General features: G+C 34.5%; 1 protein-coding gene across 2 annotated transcripts in view; it reads right to left on the reverse strand.

The window, feature by feature from the left end:
- The window catches only part of LOC150109375 (ubiquitin carboxyl-terminal hydrolase 46-like), a 111,370-nt gene that overhangs the window by 48,152 nt on the left and 37,650 nt on the right, over positions 1-25,568 (reverse strand). For both annotated transcript variants that reach the window (XM_090407786.1, XM_090407779.1), the window contains exons 3-4: positions 21,011-21,061; positions 13,343-13,443 (exon numbers count right to left, since the gene is read on the reverse strand). In XM_090407786.1, the coding sequence (XP_090263912.1) occupies positions 13,343-13,443; positions 21,011-21,061 (152 nt within the window). The remainder of the gene's footprint in view (positions 1-13,342; positions 13,444-21,010; positions 21,062-25,568) is intronic.

The following is a 25,568-nucleotide window of genomic DNA, read 5'->3' on the forward strand; positions in this document are numbered from 1 at the left end:
GATCCATATAGATAATGAATAACAGAGGGGATAATGTACATCCTTGTCTCACACCAGATTTAACATTAAACCATCTTCCTGTACTTCCTTCAATTCTAACTGCTGACTCACAACTCAAATAAAGACTAAGTATTGCTTGATATAATGCCCCATTGACAGCATATAACTGCAGCGTATTGAATAGCTTCTCTCTTGGCACCTTGTCATATGCCTTTTCCAAATCGACAAAACTTAAATACAGATCTTTGTTATATTCCCATGCTTTCTCGACTATTTGTCGTAAAGTGAAGATCTGATCCTGACAGCCTCTATTTGGCCTGAATCCAGCTTGTTCTTCACCAAGCCTTTCTTCCACAATTCTTCTCAACCGTTTCTCAAGTATACTTGCATAGATCTTGCCAGGAACACTCAGTAGGGAAATACCTCTGTAATTCTCACATTCAGTTTTATTTCCCTTTTTATATATGGGTACTATGAGAGCTCTACTCCAATCATCGGGAATTCGTCCCTCTGTCCAGGCTTTCTGAACTATGCAGTGCAGCCACTGTAAGACTCTTATACCACCATACTTCAGCATTTCTGGTCGAATATCATCTACTCCTGCTGCCTTTCCACATTTCAAGCCTTTGATGGCTTTTTCTACTTCAAGTATGGATATGTATTCCTGACTGCATTCCTGGTCAGTGTTTTTTATCACTGTGCTGTCATCACTGCTTGTTTCATTTAGCAGTTTTTCAAAGTAATTACTCCATACTTCAAGGATATCTTTTTCTCCTGTTTTCATTTCACCTTTATCATCTCTAATTCCTTTTACAGCACTCTTTCCTCCATTCCTAAGCTTCTTCAACAACCTCCAGAATATTTTGCCACCTTCTTGATATTTATTTTCTATATTCTTGCCAAAGTCCTCCCATGACTTTTGTTTAGCTAGTTTTACACACTGTTTAGCTTTCTTACATTTGTCTCTGTATTCTGTAAGAGTAAAAGTTGACTTATTTGCCAGGAACTTTTGATATGCTTTCTTCTTTTCCTTCACTGCCTCTTTAACTTCCTGTGTCCACCAGGGAGTTCTGATTTTTTTATCTTTGCACACAAACTCACCACATGCCTCTCTGGCAGAATCAATCAATGTTTCCTTCAGAGTTTGCCACTGAATCTCCAAGGTTTGATTCCTGTTCTCAAACTCTTTCATTTTCTTTTCAATAATATTTCTGTATTTTAGTCTACAGTTTACATCTGAGAGCTGCTCAACTTTTATTCGCTTTAAAACTTTCTTACATGTTATTCTTTTCAATATGAAATTCAATTTTATCCTGCTCAAGACTAAATAGTGATCACTTCCAATTTCAAATCCTCTGTACACTCTGGTGTCCTGCACCAGGGAGAAAACATCACTATCAACAATAACATAGTCAATGAGACTTTTTTTATTCCTAGCCTCTTCTCTCCATGTGAATTTGTGCACATTTTTATGTTGGAACATGGTGTTAGTAATAACCAGTCCATGTCCTGAGCAGAAATCCAACAGATATTTGCCATTATTATTAGCTTTGCTCTTTTCTCCAAATTTTCCCAAAATATTTTTGTATGTCTCACAATCATTTCCTACTCTACTATTTAGATCCCCAACAAGGACCAACTTTTCATTTTTCATTGTGTCAGTTGCTTTTTCTAAAGCCTCAAAAAATTCCTCCACTTCTACCTTAGCAGAACCTTCTGTGGGACCATAGGCACAAATAAGTCTCATTGTCCAGTTCCCCATTCTCATATTTGCCCACATTACTCTACTTGAGACTGACTGCCATTCAAGAAGATTAGCCTCGTATTTTGTGTTGAATACTATGGCTACTCCTTCTTTTCCTTGATTGTTATTGCCTGAATATAACATTTTGTATTTATTGCTCAGAAAGATCTCACCAGTTTTGGTCTTTATTGTTTCAGTCACCCCTATTATGTCGATCTGGTACTTATCTAATTCCTCAGCTAGCTCCATTTCTTTGCCATTCAGGCTTCTTATGTTGATAGTACCGATCTTTAACTCTGGTGATGTTGAGTTGGGGTTTGGGTTTGTTTTCAGATTTTTAGGGATGGGATTTTTAGACCATCATTATTGTTTAGATTGGGGTGGTTGATAATGATCTCACAGGCTTCCTTAAATTTGCATTCATGCCATGTTTTGGTGTGGACTGAATACTAAAAGAAAGGATTACACAGAGAAACTTTTAAGTACTCACAGTTATAACACAAAATTGTTTTACTTGTAGCATTTCCTGCTTATTTTTTTTCTAAACAAACATATCACATATATTATACGTTAAGTGGACCAAGTATCATAATGAATAATGACTGTAAAAAACTAATTGACATTTAAATTATAGCTGAGGTATTACCATCCTGAGTGATATAAAATTACACAGAAATCAGAAATGACAGAGGTGATATAAAAACTGAAGATAAAAATGTTCTATGTATCTGGAGTAATTATATTTAAGAGCTGTGGAATGGTCAAACTATCAATACAATAAATAAAAAAATTAACAAAAATACAAGTGGAATATTTATTAGAATAAAAAATACCCATCAGGAATGTTTTATTGTAAAAATGAATTGGAGTGAATGATATATGACTGGAAATGACTAACTGTATAACTGAAAAGAAAAATCAACAAAAACTAAGATCATTCTCTTCATTTAACAAAAGAGATAAATTTATTTAAGGCTATATATTTCAGACTGAATATTACAGGTCATCATCAGTGGCAACAACAGTTAATTACTAAGTATAATGCAAACAGATTCCTTTTTTTCATGTTTTTTTTTTTTTTTTGTGTTAACTGAAGAAACCTGTCATGGCACAAGTATCTCTTAAATAACAAGATCATACTCAGACAGCTCAATGACTGGAGAGGAGCTCTTGTTATACTATTCTACAAAAGAGAAAATAAAACCTAATATGATAATTACTGGGTGTTCCAGGAAGGATTTATGAAAAAAAAAAAAAAAGAAATTGATGAAGAACAAGCTAGATTTGTAAAATCTGAATTTTTACTTTCAAATAGACAACTGGAAATACAACCTATTTCAGTTTTGAAGTCATTTGAACTGCTATATAACAGGCAATGGCTAGTATCTCAAAATTTTATTTTCTCTTGGATTAGATTTAAAGACAGTGTATTAACTCCATATTAACTTACTGATGTTGTATATATGTGCATATATATATATTTTTTTTTGCACCAATGATCCTTACACTGTAAGGAGCATTGTTGCAAAACAAATATCAGAAAATATGTTGCACAAAAATGTATTGCTTTGCAAAAACTAAAGACAATACACCAATTTGCAATAAACAGTGAAAGAACATTGTCAGATATCTTATTTCTAGTTTTAAATTTGTCATTTGTTAGTTAAAAATTTTTCATTCAAGAAAAAGTTTGCTTAGAATTTATGATGATGATGATAAAGAACTAAAACAGTAGTCACAAATGATCTGCTGCATAGTTAATTAGTGTTCATTTAATACTCATAAGTGTAAAAATTAAATAATTACATCCAATTTGTGGATAATTATTACTTAATTATAATATAAGTAATTGTATAAGTATATATAATAAAAGATCCTTTCTTCTCTCCCGTAGTCCTAAATGGACCATGGGGTGTCATTCAAGGCTGGTAGGTGATATTCTTTGTTAGCCTCTTCCAATCATCTCGGTCTCGTTCTTGATGTCAGTTGAGAAAAGGAGGAATTTGTCCATTTTAATCGAGGTTGGCCCCTAACCCTTGATCATAGAACGATTCCTTCTAGTGCCTTGCTTTGGAATGCCATCCACCCTCTTCACATGTCTGAACCATTTCATCTACCTTCTTCTGATGACTGTCAGAATAATTTCCCCATCTATTGAATCAATCAGTTTTTGGTCATTTTCACTGGTTTCTTGAGCAGTATTGGGAATTCTCAAAAGTCTTCTGTAAGTTTTCATTTCAAAAGACAAGAGTCTCCTCTCATCTTCCCTCACAACCATACAAGAGGACAGTATTCTAAATAAACCATGCTATTCTGTTATCTCTCCACAATGGTTTTAACTTCTGTAGGGCCACGGTTGCCTTTGCAATTCGGTATTTAATGTTGGCTTTTGAGCGACCATCTTGACTCAATGTGCTTCTTAGATAAGTGAACTTGTTTATATTCTCAATTTGTATCTTTAAGAGTTGATGTCTGATTTTGAGGTTATCATTGTTTTTGTAGGTTATGTATAATCCATATTTTTTTAATGTTCCGAAAACGGAGCTGGTTATCTCTTGTAATTCTTCTTCTTTCTGCCAGAAGATCGATATCATCTGCAAAACTTAAGTTGTTTATTCTTAGTCCACCAACTACTATTCCAGTGACATATTCATGAAAAGCTTCATCTATGACATATTCCAGAAAACAATTAAAAAGAAGAGGGACCAAGATGCATCCCTGTCTTACCCACCCCCCCCGTTCTGCCCAGAACGGTTCACTGCTGTGATTTTTAATTTCAATTCTCATATCAGATGAGGAATAAAGATATTTAATAATCCTAATGATTTTATTATCTATACCATAATGTTCCAAAATTTTCCATAATGCCTCGTGCGATATTGAGTCAAAAGCTTTTTGAAGGTCTAAAAAGTTGTGACAGATTATTTTGTTATGTTCTATGTATTTTTCACCTAGTATGTGTATTGTAAAAATGTGGTCGACTGTACTTCTGGAAACCTGCTTGTTCATCTGATAGTCTGCTTTCTATTTTCTTTTCAATTATTGACAATAATATTTTTAACAGGATTTTGCTTGGATGGCTAATAAGGCTTATTGTTCTACAATAAGCCTTATTAGCCAGCTGCTACATTTATTGCTGTTTCCCTTTTTAGGAATAGGTACAAGGATAGAAGCCCGGCAATCAGAAGGCCAAGTCTCTGTGTTCCATACATCCTGAAATAAATTGAGCAAGGTGTCTATGATGATGTCACCTCCTTTACGTATCAGTTCAATTGTAACAACATCAATTCCAGGTGATTTTCCTATTTTTGAGAAGCTAATTGCTGCAATGACTTCTTCTTTCAATATCGGATAATCTCCTTCCTCTGAACCTCCTGGCAAAATTCCGTCAATCGGTTGGGGGTCTTTTTGAAAAAGCTTGGTAGCGTAACATTAACCAAACCTTTTACTGCAATTAATTGCAGTAAAAGGTTTGGTTAACTTATTGATAATTTGAAAAGCAATTATAGGATTATTTTTATTTAGGTCCTCTTCTATATTTTTACATTCAACTAGTATCCATAAATTTTTAGCATTTTGATTTCTTTTTTAATAATCTTGGAAATATTTTTAAGCTGTTCTCTATTATCACCGCTATTAATATGAGATTTCAAATTTCTTCTTTCGTCGCATAGGTGCAAAGTATTTTTGGTTATCCATGATTTATTGACTTTTCTTTTGTATCCAAGAATTTCTTCAGCTGTTTCAGTTATCTTTTGTGATATGTATTTGGTTTTAGATTCGATATTATTATACTTTTTTTAAGCTTGTGTCAAAAATTTGTTTTAATTTGTATTTATTATTACGGGCAACTCCAAGGAGTCGATAGACTCATCAAGGGAGGCCCTAACATCATGTCAAGAACAACTATTCAACATTCACACAGTATCTATCATACCTCGCCTTGAACTCATTCATAGTCATGGCACCCACAACAGACTCTGGCAGCTTATTCCACTCATTCACCACTCTCCAAGTAAAAAACCTAGCTCTAACACCCTTGCTAACCACACTCTTGCCCAGCTTCCATGTATGGCCCCTAGTCCTCCCACCACCAGTCCTACTCTCAAAAATATCTTCTGAATTAATCTTATAGAAACCCTTCAGTAATTTGAATGTCTCAATCATATTACCCCTTTTCCACCTATCAACCAATTTCTGCAACCCACAAATCTTCAACCTGTTCTCATAAGGTTCATTCCATAGATCTGCTATCATCTTGGTCACTCGTCTCTGGATCCTCTCCACCTCCTCCACATCAAGAAGAAACCCTGGCACCCATATCTGGGCACAGTAGTCTAGATGGGGTCTTATCAAGGCTCGATACAGAGGAACAATAACCTGTTTGTCTCTGCGTGTTAAAGTATTTTTCAGCAACCAAGTGATTTGATGAGCTGATTTAGCCACTTTTGTGATGTGCCCCATAAACTTCAACTCCTTATCCATCAACACTCCCAAATCCCTGGCCTCATCAATCTCCAGGAGTATGGTTCCACCAATGTGATATACTGCTGCTAATCTTTTCACCCCAAAATGCATAACCTTACACTTTGCCACATTAAATTGACATCCATTCTCCTTAGCCCAGTCCTCCAAACTATCCAAATCATACTATGTACTCACTATTGCTCTACCCAACTTTGCATCATCAGCAAACAAATGAACACTTCCTCTCAGATCCTTTCCTATATTTTTTCAGCAATCAAGTGATTTGATGAGCTGATTTAGCCACTTTTGCAATGTGCCTCCTATATCGTTAACGAACAAATTGAATAGTAGTGGTCCAAGAACAGAACCCTGCGGCACACCACTAGTCACAAGCCATCTTTTGGACTCTACTCCTGAATATAATGAACTTTATATAATGTATTTATTTGAGGGTCTTTTAATTTTTCTATGTTATATCTTTTATGAGTTGATTTAGTAGGTAATATTTCCCTCGTTTTCATATTCACAGTTGTGATGACCATATTGTGGTCGCTGCCAACATAGGCTCCAGGAAATGATCTGGTTCTTGTGAGGTTGATGAAGTTTTTAAATTTTGTGCTTACAAGGATAAAGTCGATTTGGTTGTGTGTTTTACCATCAAGGGAAGTCCATGTCCATCTTCTGGAAGGCTTGTGGGAAAATAGTGTTAGTAATGGTGAGTTCATTTTGTGAAGCAAAATTGATCAATTCAAAACCTCTTTCATTTGTTTCCCCATAGCCATATGGTCCGACAAACAGGAGAAAGTCCTTACCGATGTCTGTTCCAATTTTGGCATTCCAATTGCCCTGTACAATCAAAAGGTCTTTTGATTGTATGATGGTGATATTGAGTGGTTTTCCTCTTAGGCAGACTAAAGCAATTCTGCTATTGATAGGATTGAATTCCATGACAGAATTTCGTGATGATTTGTGTATCAAAAACCTGACTTCTTTTCCACTGCAATCAAATCCAGAGTAAAGGAGAAAATGTCCTTCATCTGTTGTTAGCTCTCCTGTTTTGGGCCATCAAATTTCACAAAGTCCCACAACAGTCCATTCAGTACTTCGCCCATCCTGCCCAGGGCCAAATAAAAGATATACAAACAATATAATAAATTTAGATGAACAAGTAATGAAATATTGTGTTGAACCATCACAGTGTAGGAAAACTGCATTAAAATTTAGATATCACACAAATTAAAATTTTTTTTTAATTAATTTAAAGTTAAGTTTATTATAAAAAGCTATTATTTTATAAAATTATTTAAATGTTTATTTTTTGTATGCCATGAGCAAGGTATTTTTTATTTTTATTTTTTTAAGATGTTAATTCTTATCTTCAGTTACCGAAGCTTTATTAGATATAAAATAAATTTATTAAATTAGATATTAGAGCTTAACTACAATTTTATATGAGCTATCAGTTTTTAAAATTTTGGTACTTTCCAAATAAAGCAATAAAGTCTTTTGTTTTAAAAAGAAATTTGTTATGTTGTCACTTTAAATGCCAATACTTGGGAGAGATGATAAAAGTAACCATTGTATTCATATTTTGAAAGTGATTAAATGAATTTATCTCATTACAATAAATGCTATAAAACAAAGAATGCTATACATTCTGCTTGTTGCATTATGAAATTATAAATGAATAACTTTCAATGATGCACTGTAAAAAAAGAACTTGGTTGGCTTTTCAAATAAAGCACTAAAACCAAAAATAGTAGCATACAATACTTGACCAGAGCAGAAATTTATTTAATATAATAAAAGCTTTATTTAATAAAGCTAGCTACAACTTTCATATAGAAAGTTAAATTACTGAAGAGTTTTTTTTGAATGAAAGCAAGATATACTTGCTTTCATTCAAAATGAATAAGCAAGAACGTGTTCAGTATTCAAGTAATTTAGGATGCAGGAAAAATTTAACTGATTTATGTTGCAGTTATTCAACAAGGAGCAGCTTATGTGTTAATTTTTTCTTCATGCATAAATTCAAGAGAAGATAAAAATTTTGTAGGAAGCAAGTGACTAAAATCTCAGACTTATTAAAATTAATAATATTAAAATAATGTTATTATTCTTAATGATATAATTATATCTTAATGATATAATTTTATAGAGAAGAGGCCTGTGTAGCTCAGTGGCACTTGCATTCTCCGTACTAGGCCACCCAAAGATAGACTTAAGTTCAAGTCTAGCTGCTTACTGGAGGAACTCTTTTCTAAGCCTTTCTTTGACTGATTCCTGGGTTAGTCAATCTCTGTCACAGGCAAGCAGGTTTTTTCTCCCAGAAGCTCGGATTTTTCATCCCATAAATCAAAGAAAATCGACCATAGAGCCCACACTATTTCAGACAAGAACCTATTGTGTTAGGTACCAAGAGACGGCAGCACTTGTTTGCCAGTCTCTTCATTGGTTGCTGCTTATAATTAATGATTTGGGCCAGCTATCTCTGGTTGGTTACTGGTGGAGACTGAACTACCCACTCAGTCTCCAAAAGTCAGATAGGGTTAAAAGGCCTTGCCTACTCTCTATAAGGAATAAAAGGAGTTAGTTGATTTTTTTTTTTTTTTTTTTTTTTTAGAACATCTAAGTTAGAAAAGGGAAATGCTTACAAAATGATACTGCTAGATTTTGCAAAAGCATTTGACAGGGTACTGCACAGAACTTTGTTACATAAACTGGAGTAAATGGGCTTGGATATGAGACTGGTGAGATGGATAAAAGGGTGGTTAGACATCAGAAAGTAGTTTATAGAGGAGTTGAGTCCAGGAGAAAGTGTGACTAGCGGTACTACATGGCTCTGTACTCGAGCCACAGCTATTTAACTTGTACAATAATGATATAGGATATGATCTGAGAGGAAATATTCAGTAATTGTTGATGTAAAACTGGATAGAAAAATAGTTACTAAGGGTGATGTGAAGAATCTTGCAGGATGACTTGTATAAACTAACAGCATGGGAAAAGAAGAATAACTGTCAGTTCAATGTGGCAAAGTGTAAGCATATGCATTTTGGATGAAAAGATTATCAGCTATATACTGCAATGATGGAACTGAACTACAAGAAATTACGAATGCTAGAGATGTAGGAGTGATAATGAACTCTGGGTTAAAGTTCAGAGGCCATATTGCAAAAGTCACTAAAATAATTCAGAATTACCTGGTTATTGAAGAACACACTAACAAGCAGAAATAAGGTCATCACACCTCTTTATAAGATTTTGATAAGGCAGCAACTTTACCACTGCACAAATATCTGGTAACATGGGTTCCTTAGAGATGTAGAAGAGGTGGAAAAGATCCAGAGGCAGGTGACAAGATGGTGGCAGATCTATGGGATGCTCCTTATGAGGAGAGATTGAAGATTTGTGGGTTACAGAAATTGGTGGTGGATAGGAGGAGAAGGGGAAGATATGATAGAGACAAAAATGTTACTTAATGGCTGTTATAGGATTGACAGAGATGAAATTTTTCACTACATGACCAGTATGGGGAGAACTAGGGGTCATCCCTGGAAATTAAGAGAGAGTTTAATTAGCAAGGGAGTGAGGACTAGATTTTTTGCTTGGAGAGTGGAATGGGTTGCCAGAGTCAGTTATGAGTGCTGTGACAATGAAGCAAAGTATGACAGGTATTTGTGCAAATGATGATGAGTATTTAGTTTCTGGATTGTTAGTGAACCTCCTGCAATGAGTCTATGGACTCCATAGAGGTGTTCATAATAATAATAATGCCAAAATTAATCGTGTGCACTGAGAAATACTGCAAATAACAAATTTAATATGCTTTTTATCTAAATTCAAAATTTCAATTTCTCATATTCATCTAATGTGAATTTTTTTTTCATATGAATTCATCTTTTCATCCACATATAGTGAGGTATATGTGGTAAAACTTTGGTAAGCCTATAGATGCCAAGTACTCTTTAACAGTTTACACCGTTACATCCACTGATGAAATTAATGCATTTCCACTGAATATAACCTCTTAAGAAATTATTTTGACATATTTATGTCAAAATAATTTCTTAATTTATAATAATCACACTTTCAATTTTATTATTGAAAAATTATAAATTATTTAGAATTTTCTTTCACATTGAGTGATCATTTCAGAATGAAATGTTATTTACAATGTTCTTTTTTTCTTTTCTTTCTTTGATTTTCAAAAGAAAGTCATTATCATCAAATTCCTGCCATGTACCCTCAAGGGGTGTACAGGATATGATAGTACTACATGGAAAATTTACATCATTACTAACTTCCTATCTACAATTTTCCTCCAAATCAGTCTGTTACTTGTCAAGACTCCAATATTATCAGATCTTATATTTCTGTCATCTAAGGCACTTTGTACCCTATCAAACCACCTATATCTTGGTTTTCCTCTGGGTCGTTTTACTGTCAACCTAGCAGAGAACACTTGTTTTGCCAATCTTTCCTCACCCATTCTGTTTAAATGACCATACCACCTGAGATTAGCTCTGCTAATGCATTCCTGAATGCTGACAATGGCAAGTTCTTTCCTAATATCCTCATTTTTAATATGATATTGCTATTGATGCCATCTGTTCACGCATCTAATGTTTCTCAGGGCTCTCATATCTGTGGTCTCTAGTCTTTGGTCAAGTCTTTTGCCCAAAGACTAGAAACTTCTGAACCAGCTCTCAGATCCATAAGTTAAAACTGGTTTGAACACTGTCTTATATACAGCTAATTCAGTGTTCCGACTAATTTCTCTCTTATTCCATATGAATTTATTCAATTGACTTCCTACTATACCAGCTTTATTGATTCTGTTGTCTATTTCCATATTTAATTTACCATCGTCACTAAAAATCGTGCCTAAGTAGGTGAAATGTTTTACTTGTTCCACAGGTTCTCCGTTCACAATGCAGTTGACATTTTCAACGATTTTGCCTATTTTCATTGTCTTTGTCTTTTTATTGCTGACCTTCATACCATATCTATTACAACAGTTATTCAATTTAGTCAAGGAATCTTGCAGACTCGTAGTGGATTTATTGATAAGTATAACATCGTCCGCATAAAGCAAAGAGCTGACATTAACATCTCCAATTTTGATATCATGCTTAATACCACTTTCCTTCATAATGTGATCCATATAGATAATGAATAACAGAGGGGATAATGTACATCCTTGTCTCACACCAGATTTAACATTAAACCATCTTCCTGTACTTCCTTCAATTCTAACTGCTGACTTAGAACTCAAATAAAGACTAAGTATTGCTTGATATAATGCTCCATTGACACCATATAACTGTAGCGTATCGAATAGCTTCTCTCTTGGCACCTTATCATATGCCTTTTCCAGATCAAAAGAAAGTGCACAAGATTATTTTCTTGCTATTTTTGCCAACTGAACACTGGAAATAATTATAATGACATTAATAATTGATATTGCATTAGTTGCATATTACACAGAGAGCTTAATAAATACAATTTTGTTTCATAAGTGTTTGTTTCAATGAGTAATGTATGAATCTTACAAATGAGAGAGAATGAGAGAACTTAGCTGCAAATACTGTTGATAACTTCTGTAAACCAAAACAATACAGGTGTAAAAAATTCTGTTAAGTGATTTATAAATAGAATTATAAATAAACAAGAAATAATTTATAAGAAACAGTGAATTTTTTAATAAATATCTTTGCAATTATTTTATGAATTAATTGTGTTTCATGAAAGTAATTATCTTCAATAAATATTTTTGTGAAAAAAAAAAAAATTGAATGGTCAGTAACTGCAATTAGGCAAAGATTGCCAATGATTCTGGCATTTCATTTTCTAAGTTGATACAAAATTTACATGCAATAATTGATAGAAACCATTTTCTATATACATTGATGTTTTTTTTTCTCCTGAGATAAAAAAAAAAGAAAAAAAAACGTACTTTAGAATGGAAGTTTCTCTTATTTTGTCCTGCAATTAATAAACTACAATTATGTGAAAAAAGGACTAAAAATATAAAAAACACATTGTATGCATTTAGGCTATATCTCTGTTTAAAATTGCAACCACAGAACATATATTGTACAGAATCTACACATTTTGTGCATCTTAGTAGCACAACATGAAATCTTGCTCTGAGATAAGCTATGAATGCAAGTTAATCAAGTTAAGAGTTCTCTTGAGTGTGAAGATTTATCATACCTCTTAATAGAGATAACTGATGGTGAGCACTTCTTAATTATGTTTTTCCAAATCTACTGTATTCTTCACACTCTCATTTTAGTAAATGTATATATACGTCAAAGTGAGTGGGGGGGGGGGGGTAAACAAAAATATAATGTCTTAGCAAGTTTAATTTAATAAGTTATGTTTGTTATGGCAAACTTCCTTAAATGAATATTATGATGGCAATTTTCTGGGATAAATATAATCTGAAAAAAAAAACTATATATTAAATGCAACAAATGCTTTTCAAGTGAAAAAAATAATAAAACATCTCTCAGTGGAATTTCATGGTAATTTGCATGTTAAGCTAAATAAGAATGTTTGCCTATAGAAATCAGAAAAGAGCAATAAATATCACTGTGAATACGATTTCAGATACTAATAAATAAATGCTGGCCTGGTTGGCCAAGTGGTTAGATTATCCACTCCCTAGCCAAAAGGCTGCGGATTCAAATCCCACTGTGGGCATGGATGTTTGTGATTGTCTGTGAAAATACTAGTGGTGGTCGACAGTAGGTGGCATTGGTTTAGTTGCAATTCATTGTAGTTGGTAGAGACAGAGAGTTGTAGAGTAGGTATCCTCCCTCGATGAGTCTTTAGCCTCCCTGGAGGTGTCACATAATAATAACAATAAATTCAGAAGCAAAATACACTTCCATTACTAATGATTTACTTAAAAGCACATTTGCAACAACAAAAGGTTAAGTTTACACACACACAAACTTTATTAACACAAATACAGTGTTCTCTCAATTATCTGACCTTCAATGACTTCTGGTACCACACTATGTAACTGTACCTTCATGTAAATGGTTTTATCACTGTGGTTGGATAACTGAAAGATTACTGTAATTTCTTTCTTTTTTTTCAATATCTTAAAATTTTTACCTGAGTGAATTCAGAAATTTAGATAGTCCCTTAGTAACTGTTTCCATATTTTCAATTAACGTATGAGTTGAGTTCTCATACACAGTCATTGTCTTGAAAAGCTGAAAATAGGTACAATAAATATCAGTTTATCTGTTTGTGTACATTTTTTTTTCATATTTTTATAGGTGAAATTGTTATATTTCTAATAATTATGAAAAAAAATTCATCCCACACATTTACAAAACAAACTCCTTTCTCCTCACACAACTCTGCTAGAATACCATTCATAATCTTCGCTTGCCTTTTCAACTCATCATTGTCTTACCTGAGTAACACACTATCTTACCTACCACACTGTTATCTTTTATTCTCCCCAACAGCCACCTGACATCCATCCTTGCATTCTTCTTGTTACAAACCAAATCATTTGTGCCAACTACTACTACTGACTCTTTTGCTCACTTACTCCTCTTATCCATGCTTCAATCACCCTGTTCAATTCTACCTCCTGGAAAACAAATTGTGTGTACTTTTCACTCATCACATCTCTAATCAATGAATCCCTCATACAGGGATACTCTTGAATCATTCGATATCTCTTTCAAAAGGTCATCTTTCATCCCATTCTTCCTCACATTTCCATGCAAATCTGTAGTTCTCAGTTTGTTCCTCATATGCTTAATCTCTTGCCTGATCTTTACCAACTCCGCTTTCAACTCTTCAATTACTTTCTCACTGGCATTTATGTCAACTGCATTTTTACTTATCTCGCACATTTGTTGTCTTACTTCTCACTGCTACTAAACTCACCACCAGTTATGCCTATTGTCTTGCTATTATCATCAGAATGCAATACGGCACTCGCTGCTACTTCTTCACTGAATAAAGAAACTGAGATGCATGAGGAGGAGATATTAGAGTTGCACAAACTGAATAAGAATTCAGCAATAGGGACTAATGGGATATCAGAATGGTGCTAAAAGAGTTCAGCTGAACTAGCTATTCCTTTGACCAGGCTATTTAATTTCAGCCTCAGAATAGGGAAGACTCCACAGGAGGGGAAAGAATGCATGGTAATCCCATTGAACAAGGGTGGTGCAAAGACTGATGTATTCTACTATTAGTATCACTGGATTCTGGAAAAGTTGGTTAGTATTTGCATTCAGAAAATCTACTTTGCAATGAACAGCATGGATTTACTAAGGGAAGATCATGTTTTAGCAACCTGCTCACACTCTATAATAATGTTACCAATGAATTAGACAGAGGGTATGGATACACCATGATACGTTCAAATTTTGCTAAGGCTTTTGAATGAATACATCATGGAAGACTGTTGCATAAATTGGAGAAGATGGGTTTGAATAAAATATTAGTGTGGATAAGAAGATGGCTGAGTGACAGATACCAAAAAGTGGTATATGGGGGATGTGAGTCTGCAAGATTTAAGCTAACCAGTGCACTGCAAAGATCAGTCTTTGATCCACTATTATTCAGCTTGTACATTAATGATATTGGAACGGATTTGACAGGCAACATACAGCTATTTGCTGATGATGCAAAGATAGGCAGGGTAATGAAGAATGTGGCTGATATGCTAACTTGCAGGATGATTTGAATAGGCCAGAACTGTGGGAACGAGGAAAGCGGATGTCAGTTCAATGCTAGTAAATGTGAAGTCATGTACTTCAGTCACATTAAATATTCAATGTCATATTATATTGGTGGTATAATCAGGCTAGGAATCTTGGAGTTTTAGTAGATAGAAAGTTGAAGTTCAAGGGTCATATAGCAAAGATTGTAAATACAACTCAGAAGATCATTGCAATGCTGAAACCAACTTTGACATGTAAAGATAAGTATACCATTTTGCCTCTCCCTCTACAAATCACTAACTTGGATTATTGTGCACATGTGTGGTCTCCTTGTTTCTGTAGTGGTTCTGATACCATGGAGAGAGTAAAAAGGAGATGTCTTCTGTCTACAGATTGAGAATTTGTAGACTGTAGACACCAGCAAACAGCAGAAAGATGAGTGGTATGATTGAGACCAAACTTCTGAAGGGGGTCATACAGGATTTCAGTTGATGGAATTTTTAATTTTATGGAGGGTAAGGAAAGGACTAGAGGGCATCCTTCAAAGTTGAGAATGAATGCTACCAAGAAAGAGGTGATGGCTAAATTTTTCTCTCATAGAATGGTGCATGATTGGAATGGATTGCTACTTTCAGTAGCAATCCATTCCAATCAATGTACAAGTAATGTGAATGAATTCAAGAACAAGTATGACAGCTGGTGCATGCAATATGTGGCCTCCTTCGATAAGTCTGTGACTCCCTGGAGGTCTCTCTTAATAATAATTCCTTTGCCAAATTCTGACACAAACAAAATGAGGTTATGCATCTACTAAGAAGGATAAGTGCAAGAAAAGGTACATTAAGGCAAAAGAGTTAAACCTCACAAAACAATGAAGAGTATCATTCTCTTTCACAAATTTTTTTACTAAAACAAAGTGATGCAATCACAATAAAGAAATTCTATGCGAACTGAAAGGCAACAGCTACCAATTTTGAGGTGGCATAAGATGCCTTCAAAATGGTTTCTATCATTATCAGAGGAATCCCTAAGATTGACACAGGAAATTTTCCCTTTTAAAAATAAAGCTCAGTTTTCCTTGTATAGGAATAATCATGACAGAAAGAAATCATTGAAATGTTTTGTTCGTAATGAGTATAATTGTTCTGATAGGATTGCTGGAAAAAATTTAAAACAAAAATTCATTAAAACCAAGTGCACCTAAAAAATATTTAGAAGGAAGGAAAGCATTTAATACCAACATGAACCAGAAAGATGGTTACTATGTTATTAACATAAATCAACTGCATAAAACAGGAATTCTGAAAACATTATACAGATTAACACACTATCTTTCAACATGAAAGACAATCATTTAACTAGTTTAGATGAAATTATAGAAAACATTCCAAATAAAATACTTTCGATACTGATGAACATGTTTCAATAATCAGCAATTTCTTAATAATATTCCATATAATGCTGGTAATCTTAGTCATGTTGTAAGACTCAAAGAAATTTTTGAGGCGGGGTTACGTGCTACAAAATTTGCAAATGCATCTAACATCTCGCTTGCTTTTCTCTTAAGATTAGCCATCAGCTATTAGTATTACATGGTGCTAAAATTCATCAGTTCAGGTTATACTTGGCTCATATTTTCTTCAAAAATATGGTTGTATTTGTGATTATGTAAATGGTATAGTATTTCAATGTGGTTTAGAAAATGGGAATCATAATTTAATGTATTCATGAAAGGAAAAACTACTTGTCTGGCTCAAAGTGTGTGAAACTGCTTTCAAATAAAGTGTGATGATATTCTGGAGATTGTTGAAGAAGCTCAGAAATGGTAAGAAAGAGTGCTGTAAAAAGAATTAGAGATAAAGAAGACATAAAAACAGGAGAAAAAGATATCCTTGAAGTATGGAGTAATTACTTAGAAAAATTGCTACGCAAAACAAGCAGTGATGACAGCACATGGGAAAAAAACACTGACCAGGCATGCAGTCAGGAATACATATCCATACTTGAAGTAGAAAAAGCCATCAAAAGCGTGAAATGTGGAAAGGCAGCAGGAGTAGATGATATTCGACCAGAAATGCTCAAGTATGGAAGTATAAAAGTCTTAGAGTGGCTGCATTGCATAGTTCAGAAGGCCTGGACAGAGGGACAAATTCTGGATGATTGGAGTAGACCTCTCATAGTACCCATATATAAAAAGGGAAATAAAACTGAATGTGAGAATTACAGAGGTATTTCTCTACCGAGTGTTCCTGATAAGATGTATGCAAGTATGCTTGAGAAACAGTTGAGAAGGATTGTGGAAGAGAAGCTTGGTGAAGAATAAGCTGGATTCAGGCCAAACAGAGGTTGTCAGGATCAGATTTTCACTTTATGACAGATAGTTGAGAAATTATGGGAATATAACAAAGATCTGTATTTACGTTTTGTAGATCAGGAAAAGGCATATGACAAGATGCCAAGAGAGAAGCTATTCAAAATGATATAGTTATATGGTGTCAATGGGGCATTATATCAAGCAATACTTAGTCTATATTTGAGTTGTAAGTCATTAGTTAGAATTGAAGGAAGTGCAGGAAGGTGGTTTAATGTTAAATCTAGTGTCAGACAAGGATGTACGTTATCCCCTCTGTTATTCATTATCTACATGGATCCCATTATGAAGGAAAGTGGTATTAAACATGATATCAAAATTGGAGATGTTAATGCGAGCTCTTTGCTTTATGCGGACAATGTTATACTTATCAATAAATCCACTACAAGTCTGCAAGATTCCCTGACTAAATTGAATAACTGTTGTAGTAGATATGGTATGCAGGTCTACATTAAAAAGACAAACACAATGAAAATAAGCAGACTTGTCTAAGGCATCACTGAAAATATCAACTGCCTTGTGAATGGAGAACCTATAGAACAAGTAAAACATTTCAGCTACTTAGGCACAATTTTTACTGAAGATGGTAAATTAAATATGGAAATAGACAACAGAATCAACAAAGCTGGTATGGTAGGCAAGTCAACTGAATAAATTTATATGGAATAAGACATAAATTTGCCAAAACACTAAATTAGCTGTATACAAGACAGTATTCAAGCCAATTTTAACTTATGGATCAGAAAGCTGGGTCAGAAGTAAAACACTTTACCAAAGGCTAGAGAATGCAGATATGAGTCCTGAGAAAGATTGGGGGCATCAAAGGCAATATCATATTAAAAACAAGGAAATCGGGGAAGAACTTGCCACTGTTAGCATCCAGGAATGTGTTAGCACAGCTAATCTCAGGTGGTATGGTCACTTAAACAGAATGGGAGAGGAAAGATCAGCAAAAAAAGTGTTCTCTGCTAGTTTGGAAGGAAAAAGACTCAGAGGAAGACCAAGATATAGGTGGATTGATACAGTAAAAAAGTGCTTTAGAAGATAGAAATATAAGATCTGATAATGTTGGAGTCTTGATAGGTAACAGACTGATTTGGAGGAAAATTGTAGATATGAAGGTATACATCAGGAAGTTGATGATGATAATTCAATGTATTCCTGTTGTGAGAGAGTGATTATTCTTCATGCCTATTTCAGAATGAAATAGGGAAGAATGCATTAAGGAATGTATAAATGTTCCTTTTTTCTGGTAGGAATTGTGTGTCTTGTTTCCCCTATATAGAGCAAATTACAGGTGCAATGAATATGGTATACTCTAGGGTGGGCCATCAGAGGGAATGGATCCTTGGATTAGTTGAGTAAATTCTTTTAATTTCCCATCAGGTGGTTTAAATGTGGCTTTAAGGTTGTATTTTTGTAGTAATCTGTTTATTTTATCTGATATCCCTTTAATGTATGTGATGGTTATAGTTTTATTGTAGTCTAGTTTACTTTTGTTTTTAAGTGAGATCTTGTACAGAATTTTGTTGATAGTATTTTGGCTGTAACCATTTTCTAGGAAGGTATTGCTGATAACTTTTAATTCATCTTGAAGTGTTTGCTCATTGGAGCAAATCTTCAAAACCCTGTTTTTTAGTCTATTAATGACACCCTAGTTTTTGTGTTGGATGGTAGGAGTCTATGTGTATATATATTGGCCAGTATGTGTCGGTTTCCGGTAAACTTGAAGGAAAGCATGCCAGAAGGAAGACATGTGACAAGTGTATCTAGAAATGGAAGTGTGTTCTGTTTTTCAATCTCAATTGTGAATTTTGCATTAGTGTTGTTTGTTTAGGTGGCTGAGGAAAGTGTCTAATGTCTGGCAGCCATGGAGCCAGATAGCGAAAATATCATTAACATATCTAAGCCAGACTTCCATACATTACAGGAATATCAGACAAAATAAACAGAATAACTACAAAAATACAAAATTAAAGCCACCTTTAAACCTCCTACAAAATTAATGAACTTACTCAACTCATCCAAGGATCCACTCCCTCTGCTGGCCCATCCTGGAGACACCGTATTCATTGCACCTGTAATTTTTCATATTTATATTGATATTGAATCTTTATATACGAATGTACCTCTCAAAGAGACTTTGTAATTACTAGCTGACATCTTCCCACAAGATATTATAAAACTATTTGATTTTGTAATGCACTCTGGATATTTCTTATGTCAAAATAAATTTTACAACCAAGTGGAAGGAACATTATGGGAAGTCCACTCTCTCTTGCTCTTGCAAACTTTTATTTAGAATATCTAGAAGTCCTGTTCTCATCTATATTCCCTCAACCATCCTTTTGGGTTAGTTATATAGACGACATCTTTGCTGTATGGCCTCATGACAGAGACTCTTTACCTTCCTTTTTAAGCAGTATCAATTCCTTACATCCTCGTATAAAGTTTACCGTGGAAATTGAAAAATACGACAAGTTATCCTTTTTAGACGTCCTTCTCATCCGTTCACCTTCTGGTATTCTTACAACAGTTTACAGAAAACCAACTTTCACAGGTCATTATATTCTCAAAGAATCTGCTCATCACCCTTATCAAAAAAACAGGAGTCACAAAATGTTTAATCCGACAAGCCAAAACTAACTGTTCAATTTCTCGTTTATTACAGAAGGAACTTTCGACTATCAAACATCGCATGAAACTAAATGGCTTCTCCGAAAAGAGTACACAACATCTTTTCGATTCTTACAAACACAGAACAACCACGATTCAATACGTCGAGTTCCAATTCCTTACATTTCTGGGATTTCAGAAACAATTTCGAGAATTCTAAAGAAATATGATCTAACAGCCCCTTATACACCTATTAACAAATTATCCAACCATTTTCCTTCGTCTAAAGATAAATGCTCAACCTTGTCTCTACCTGGTGTGTATCAAGTTCCTTGTAATTGTAATCTTTCTTACTTTGGACAAACTGGACGTTCCATAGAAAAAAGAATTCAAGAGTATCAGTCATTAATTCAACATAACAAACCTGAGAAATCTGGATTAGCTCAGCATGGTTTAGAAACAAACCACAACATCCTTTGGTCCAAGGCTCTCCTCCTACACAGATGTCACTACAAATTTGAATGTTTATTTAAAGAAAGTGTAGAGGCCTTACTTCAACGTCCTAACTTGAATCGTAATGACTGTATATCTATATCAAAAATTTGGGAAAGTTTAATCAGGATAACACATTAAATTTTTTTTTATTTTTTTATCAGTCTAATGTTATTTAAGATCATTATACGAATTTTTGAATTAATATCTTTAATTATGTTTTAAAAATGTTTACTCTTCTAATACTTAGCAATATGACATCACGCGACTCGTTCTATATATGAATGATGAATTGTTCGTATTCGACTTTGTTTTTTAAAAACTATTCCTATGTAGCCACTGAAGATGGTCTGTAATATTCAGACCGAAATATTTGGCAAATTAAACATTATTCTTGTCCTAAAGTGTATATATTTCTAATGTTTATGTTATTGGTATAGCTTTGAGTCAACAGTTGGCTATTAATAGTTAAGTTTTTGGGGAGTCAAAAGTTATATGCTGAATTTCAACTCTGTGTGTGTGGGGGAGGGGTTGCCACCCCTGCATTGTTCAAGGGTCAACTGTACAGTGTAATTGTAAATAGTTATAAGCCTTTCTACAAGAAATACTTACCTGATGCAAGTGACTTAAACATGTCAATTCCAAGTCATCAATTTGATCCTCCTAATAATAAAGAAAATACAACAGTTAGTTAAGAAAGTTCATAAAAATATCTCCTGAAGAAAAACAAATAAAAAAAAAAAGAAAGAAACGTGCATAAATATACACAACATAACAATTAGATTTCTATTACAGCAGGTCCCTAGATTTAACAGGGCAATTTGCTAATCTAAGTTATTAAGATAATAGAATAACATCCTTAGAAGGAAGATTAAAAAAAAATGTATAGTAATCAATCTGCCATCAAATGGCTTATGTACTATTGAAGGAGGTGTGAAGTGGCTTCTGCCATATTTCATTCCCAGAGTAGGTTCTCCAGTTTCTGACCCCCTTCCCTTTCTTCTCACATGTAGTTTGGATGATGGCCTTGCTGAGCATAATCATTATACTGTTATCATAGGGAGCCAGTTTCTGCTCCAATTGAGGGTTACAGCAATAAAACAGTTTTCCACAGGCTGGCCGCCAGATAGTGCATAGGAATGAACTCGATGGTAATGTATCTGTTAGAGGCTTCCCAATCAGCTGGTGAATAAGCCTGCTGCTGCTTACTCTGCCAGGTCGGTCATGCTTGGAGGGAGACCAGGTCAATGGTTGAAGAGGGCAATGTCCAAGGCCACACTTGGACTGAAGTCCGGACACTCCCTGTGTGTGAGTTATGTACACAAGTCCCTCACCCCAGCTTTATGACCTCTTCTCTTTGTTTTCTGAATCAACCACCCTACACATGAAAGTCAATCATAAAAATACTAGAGTTGTAACTGCAGATACAAAGAAAATCTCTCATAAAAAAATAACAAAAAAAATCTAAAAATATGAAACATATAAGAAAACAAAATTGAGCAAATAATAAAAATATACCCCAACCCATCCAAAATAACACCAAAACTTTTTCCATATTCATTTCACCAACATTCGAGGAATTAAAACAAACAGTGACAAACATCACCGCTTACAGACATCAAAACCTGATCTTTTTCCTAACAAAACCTCAGATAGCATCCTCCTCGACCAGTCCACCTCAACTATCCCAACTACATCCTACACGATGCATTCTGCAAAAAGAGTGGAATGTGCTGTTGTGAAATCTGATACCCCCACTTTTTGATCTGTTCTGGCTTTTTCCTTACCTCACTTTACAGCCTTCATTTGCTGCCTTTACTCCTCCTTTAACTCTGACAATCCTGCTACTTTTTTGACTATCTATCACTAAAAACTGATTTCTTACAAACTAATTACCCAAATTGTGAGAATGTCCTCCTTGGGAACTAATGTCCATAAACACAAAATGGTTCCCCAGCTCCAACTTCACAGATCAAGCTGGAAGGGAAGCAGAATCATTTGACATCAGTCATGACCTAACACAAATAGTCAAGCTACAAACCAGAATACCAGACAATACTCATCATTCTACAACACTCTTGACCTTTTCTTAACCAACTCCCTCTCCAAATACACCATGGATGTCTGCTCTCTTCTTGGCAACTCCAACCACAATCTTATTCAAGTCTCCTTCTCTGCAGTTCATCCTAATCCCATCCATTCTCAACCTCATACCCTAATGGCACTATAATTGTGCAAACTGGATGACCCTCCAGAATTTTTATGCTGCTTTTCTATGGTCAGATTACTGCTTTTTGCTTTCACGATCCCAACGCCTACACTGAACTAGTAACCGAAATAATCCTCACCAGAAATGAGAGCCTTCATTCCACTGCAAATCCCTGACCTGTATCCAAGCCCTGGCTACTTTTTTCTCCTTAATCACTTGCCCACATATAGCACAGTAATGTTATAGGTCTTACGATCTTTCATGTACACTATCATTCTCTCTTCTTCAAGAGCTCCAAAGAAAAATATCACTCCTCTATAGAAAAGAGTTATGTTTAGGTTGAAGAAAAATAAAGAAATCATCATCTTAAAAGCCTCTACAGTGGTCTTAAACACCAGAGATTACAAAGAAAAGATCACAAACTTGCTCTCTGATACATCTACCCACTGTGTTTTAGATTCAGACTCCACAATAAAGAATCACAATGATACTAACAACTTGTTATGCAATATGAACAGCTGGCCAACAGACTTAAAACAAAGATTAAATCAATGCATCCACTAACGCCGAGACTATATAGCTCTCCCAAAGTTCACAAAATGGAATACTATAGTTGATGGAATGAATTCTCCCACTTATTTATTATCGAAACACCTCGCAGGTCTCCTTAACATACACACATCTGTAATTCAGATATCTACATAAGAAATTCACATTTCGTTGAAAAATTAAGTAACATCTCGATCTCCAATACAGACCTTCTTGCAAGCCTGGATGTTACATCATTATTTACAAATATTCCAGAAGATGAAGTAATCAGCATTTTGAGAAACCTCTTCCCTCAAGACATTACTTCTCTTTTCCATCATTGCTTAAAATCTAATTTCTTCCTATGGAATAAAATGATTTACCAACAATTAATAGGTCTTGCAATCGGCAGCCCTCTTTCACCCCCTTGTGCAGATCTCTTTATGGAGAAACTTAAAAGTGAAATTTTATCTCAACTAGACCCTAAACCCACGGTGTGATGGAGAGATGTAGATGACATTTTCATTGTATGGAAAAACACAGAAAAGGATCTGTTTGATTTTCTTACCAAGATCAACTCCTTCCATCACAAAATTAAATTCACATTAGAACTTGAGAAAGAAAAACAATTAGCATTTCTGGACAGCATAGTTTCTTTGGGAAGGGGACATGTGATTCATTAGTTAGTGCCGTTTTTATCCCAGTTATCTCTAATTGCACTATTTGTTGAGAAATATATTACATAGACTGCAAATGTCTCTGTACCCTGATACAATAAAACTACTTGTTTTTTGTATCCAATAATGCAGTCACTATTGGCTACTGGGGAGGGTGTGTGTGGTTTACCATGGGGAGTGAGTTACTATTGCCCTGAAATGAACATGTTTAAACTTTTTTCCTGTGCAAGGGATATGCGAAACCTTTCAATTTCTTTTTTCTTTAATTAAAATCAGGGGTGTGAGTTATACGTGAAGGCCAGTTATATTCGAGTAAATACGGTATTTCAACTATGGATAAGTACATTGGTACCTTCTTTAAATGGAAAAATAGCTTGGATGACAGTGATAATACAAAACCAGTTTGTAATGACGGTTTGTGTGTAGTTTCTGAAGAGAAAGAGATCTGTAATGAATCCACAGAAACACAGAATTCCCATCAGTTGCAATGCAATAATATTAATACGTTGAAAGTAAGGAAAGATTTGCTGAATTGCTGGACACTCAACCAGTAGATCGTATTCAAAGGTCAATACAATTGGTTATTTTGTAAGGACAGTGGTTTGGGGTGTATAATATGTGCAGAGGTACAGACCATAGGAGCAAATTCTTCACATCAGGATATTCACTTAGTATCAGAGTAGATAAATGGATTAATGCGTATTAAAGGGGAACGGTCTAAACAATGCCAACAAAAGCAACTCAGAAAGAAAATTTATGAACATAGAGATACCAAATCTCACAAAAGTGCAGAAGCAATTATTAGAAGCAAAAGTGAGAATTCATTATGACACATTGTAGAAGAACAGAACTCTTTAGCTCACGAAATCATGTGTCATATGTTTTGCACTGCATATCATATTGCAAAGCATAATCACCCTTTTGTAGATCATCCAAAATTAATTGATCTTCAGATTCTTAATGGGCTATATGTGGGGTGTACTTTACATAGTAATGTGACATGCACTGAGATAGTGAATCATATCGCAAAAAAAATGAAACACAAAATTGCAGACAGCATTATAAACCATAGGACCAAAATTTCTATTATTCTGGATGAAAGCATATCCATATCTAACCATACTTCTGATAGTGTACATGCAGGAGGGGGGGGCAATAAATGGTGGTGATGTCACAACACTATTCTTTGATTTAATTCAATTAGAAAGCAGCAAAGCAATGGACATTAAGAACTCATTTATGAAGTGTCTTGAAAAGCACGGTCTGAAAAAAATAAATCCTGCAGGAAATTTTAATTGGATTATGTATGGATGGGACCTCAGTTATGCTAGAGAAATGAGCAGGTTTGGCAACATTGATGAAAGAAGATTTTCCAACAATTTTAAGATGGCACTATATAAATCATCACTTAGAACTTGTTTGCAAGATTCAATGAAAGATATTACGACAACAAATCATTTTGTGGTGTTTCTTGATAAGGTATATTCAACTTTTAGTATGTCTCCAAAGAATTTACATGAACTAAGGAAATATGCAGAACAGTTGTTCTGCAGTCTCACCAAAGTGGGAAAGATGTTGTCAACTTGTTGGGTTGCATCAAGTTTTCGTGCTGTGAATTCCATATTTGGAATAACTATGCATCATTGCACAATTTCTTTACACATGCAGCTCATGATGGAAATTGAGATAGGAAAGAAAGAGCAACATTTCAAGGGCTAGCAGTAAACTTGAAGAAACATACTTCATAAACAATTTA

Source organism: Typopeltis vanoorti, chromosome 2 (genome assembly GCF_054136105.1).
Source record: "Typopeltis vanoorti isolate ZY-2024b chromosome 2, IOZ_Tvanoo_1.0, whole genome shotgun sequence".
NCBI classification, from domain to species: Eukaryota; Metazoa; Arthropoda; class Arachnida; order Uropygi; family Thelyphonidae; genus Typopeltis; species Typopeltis vanoorti.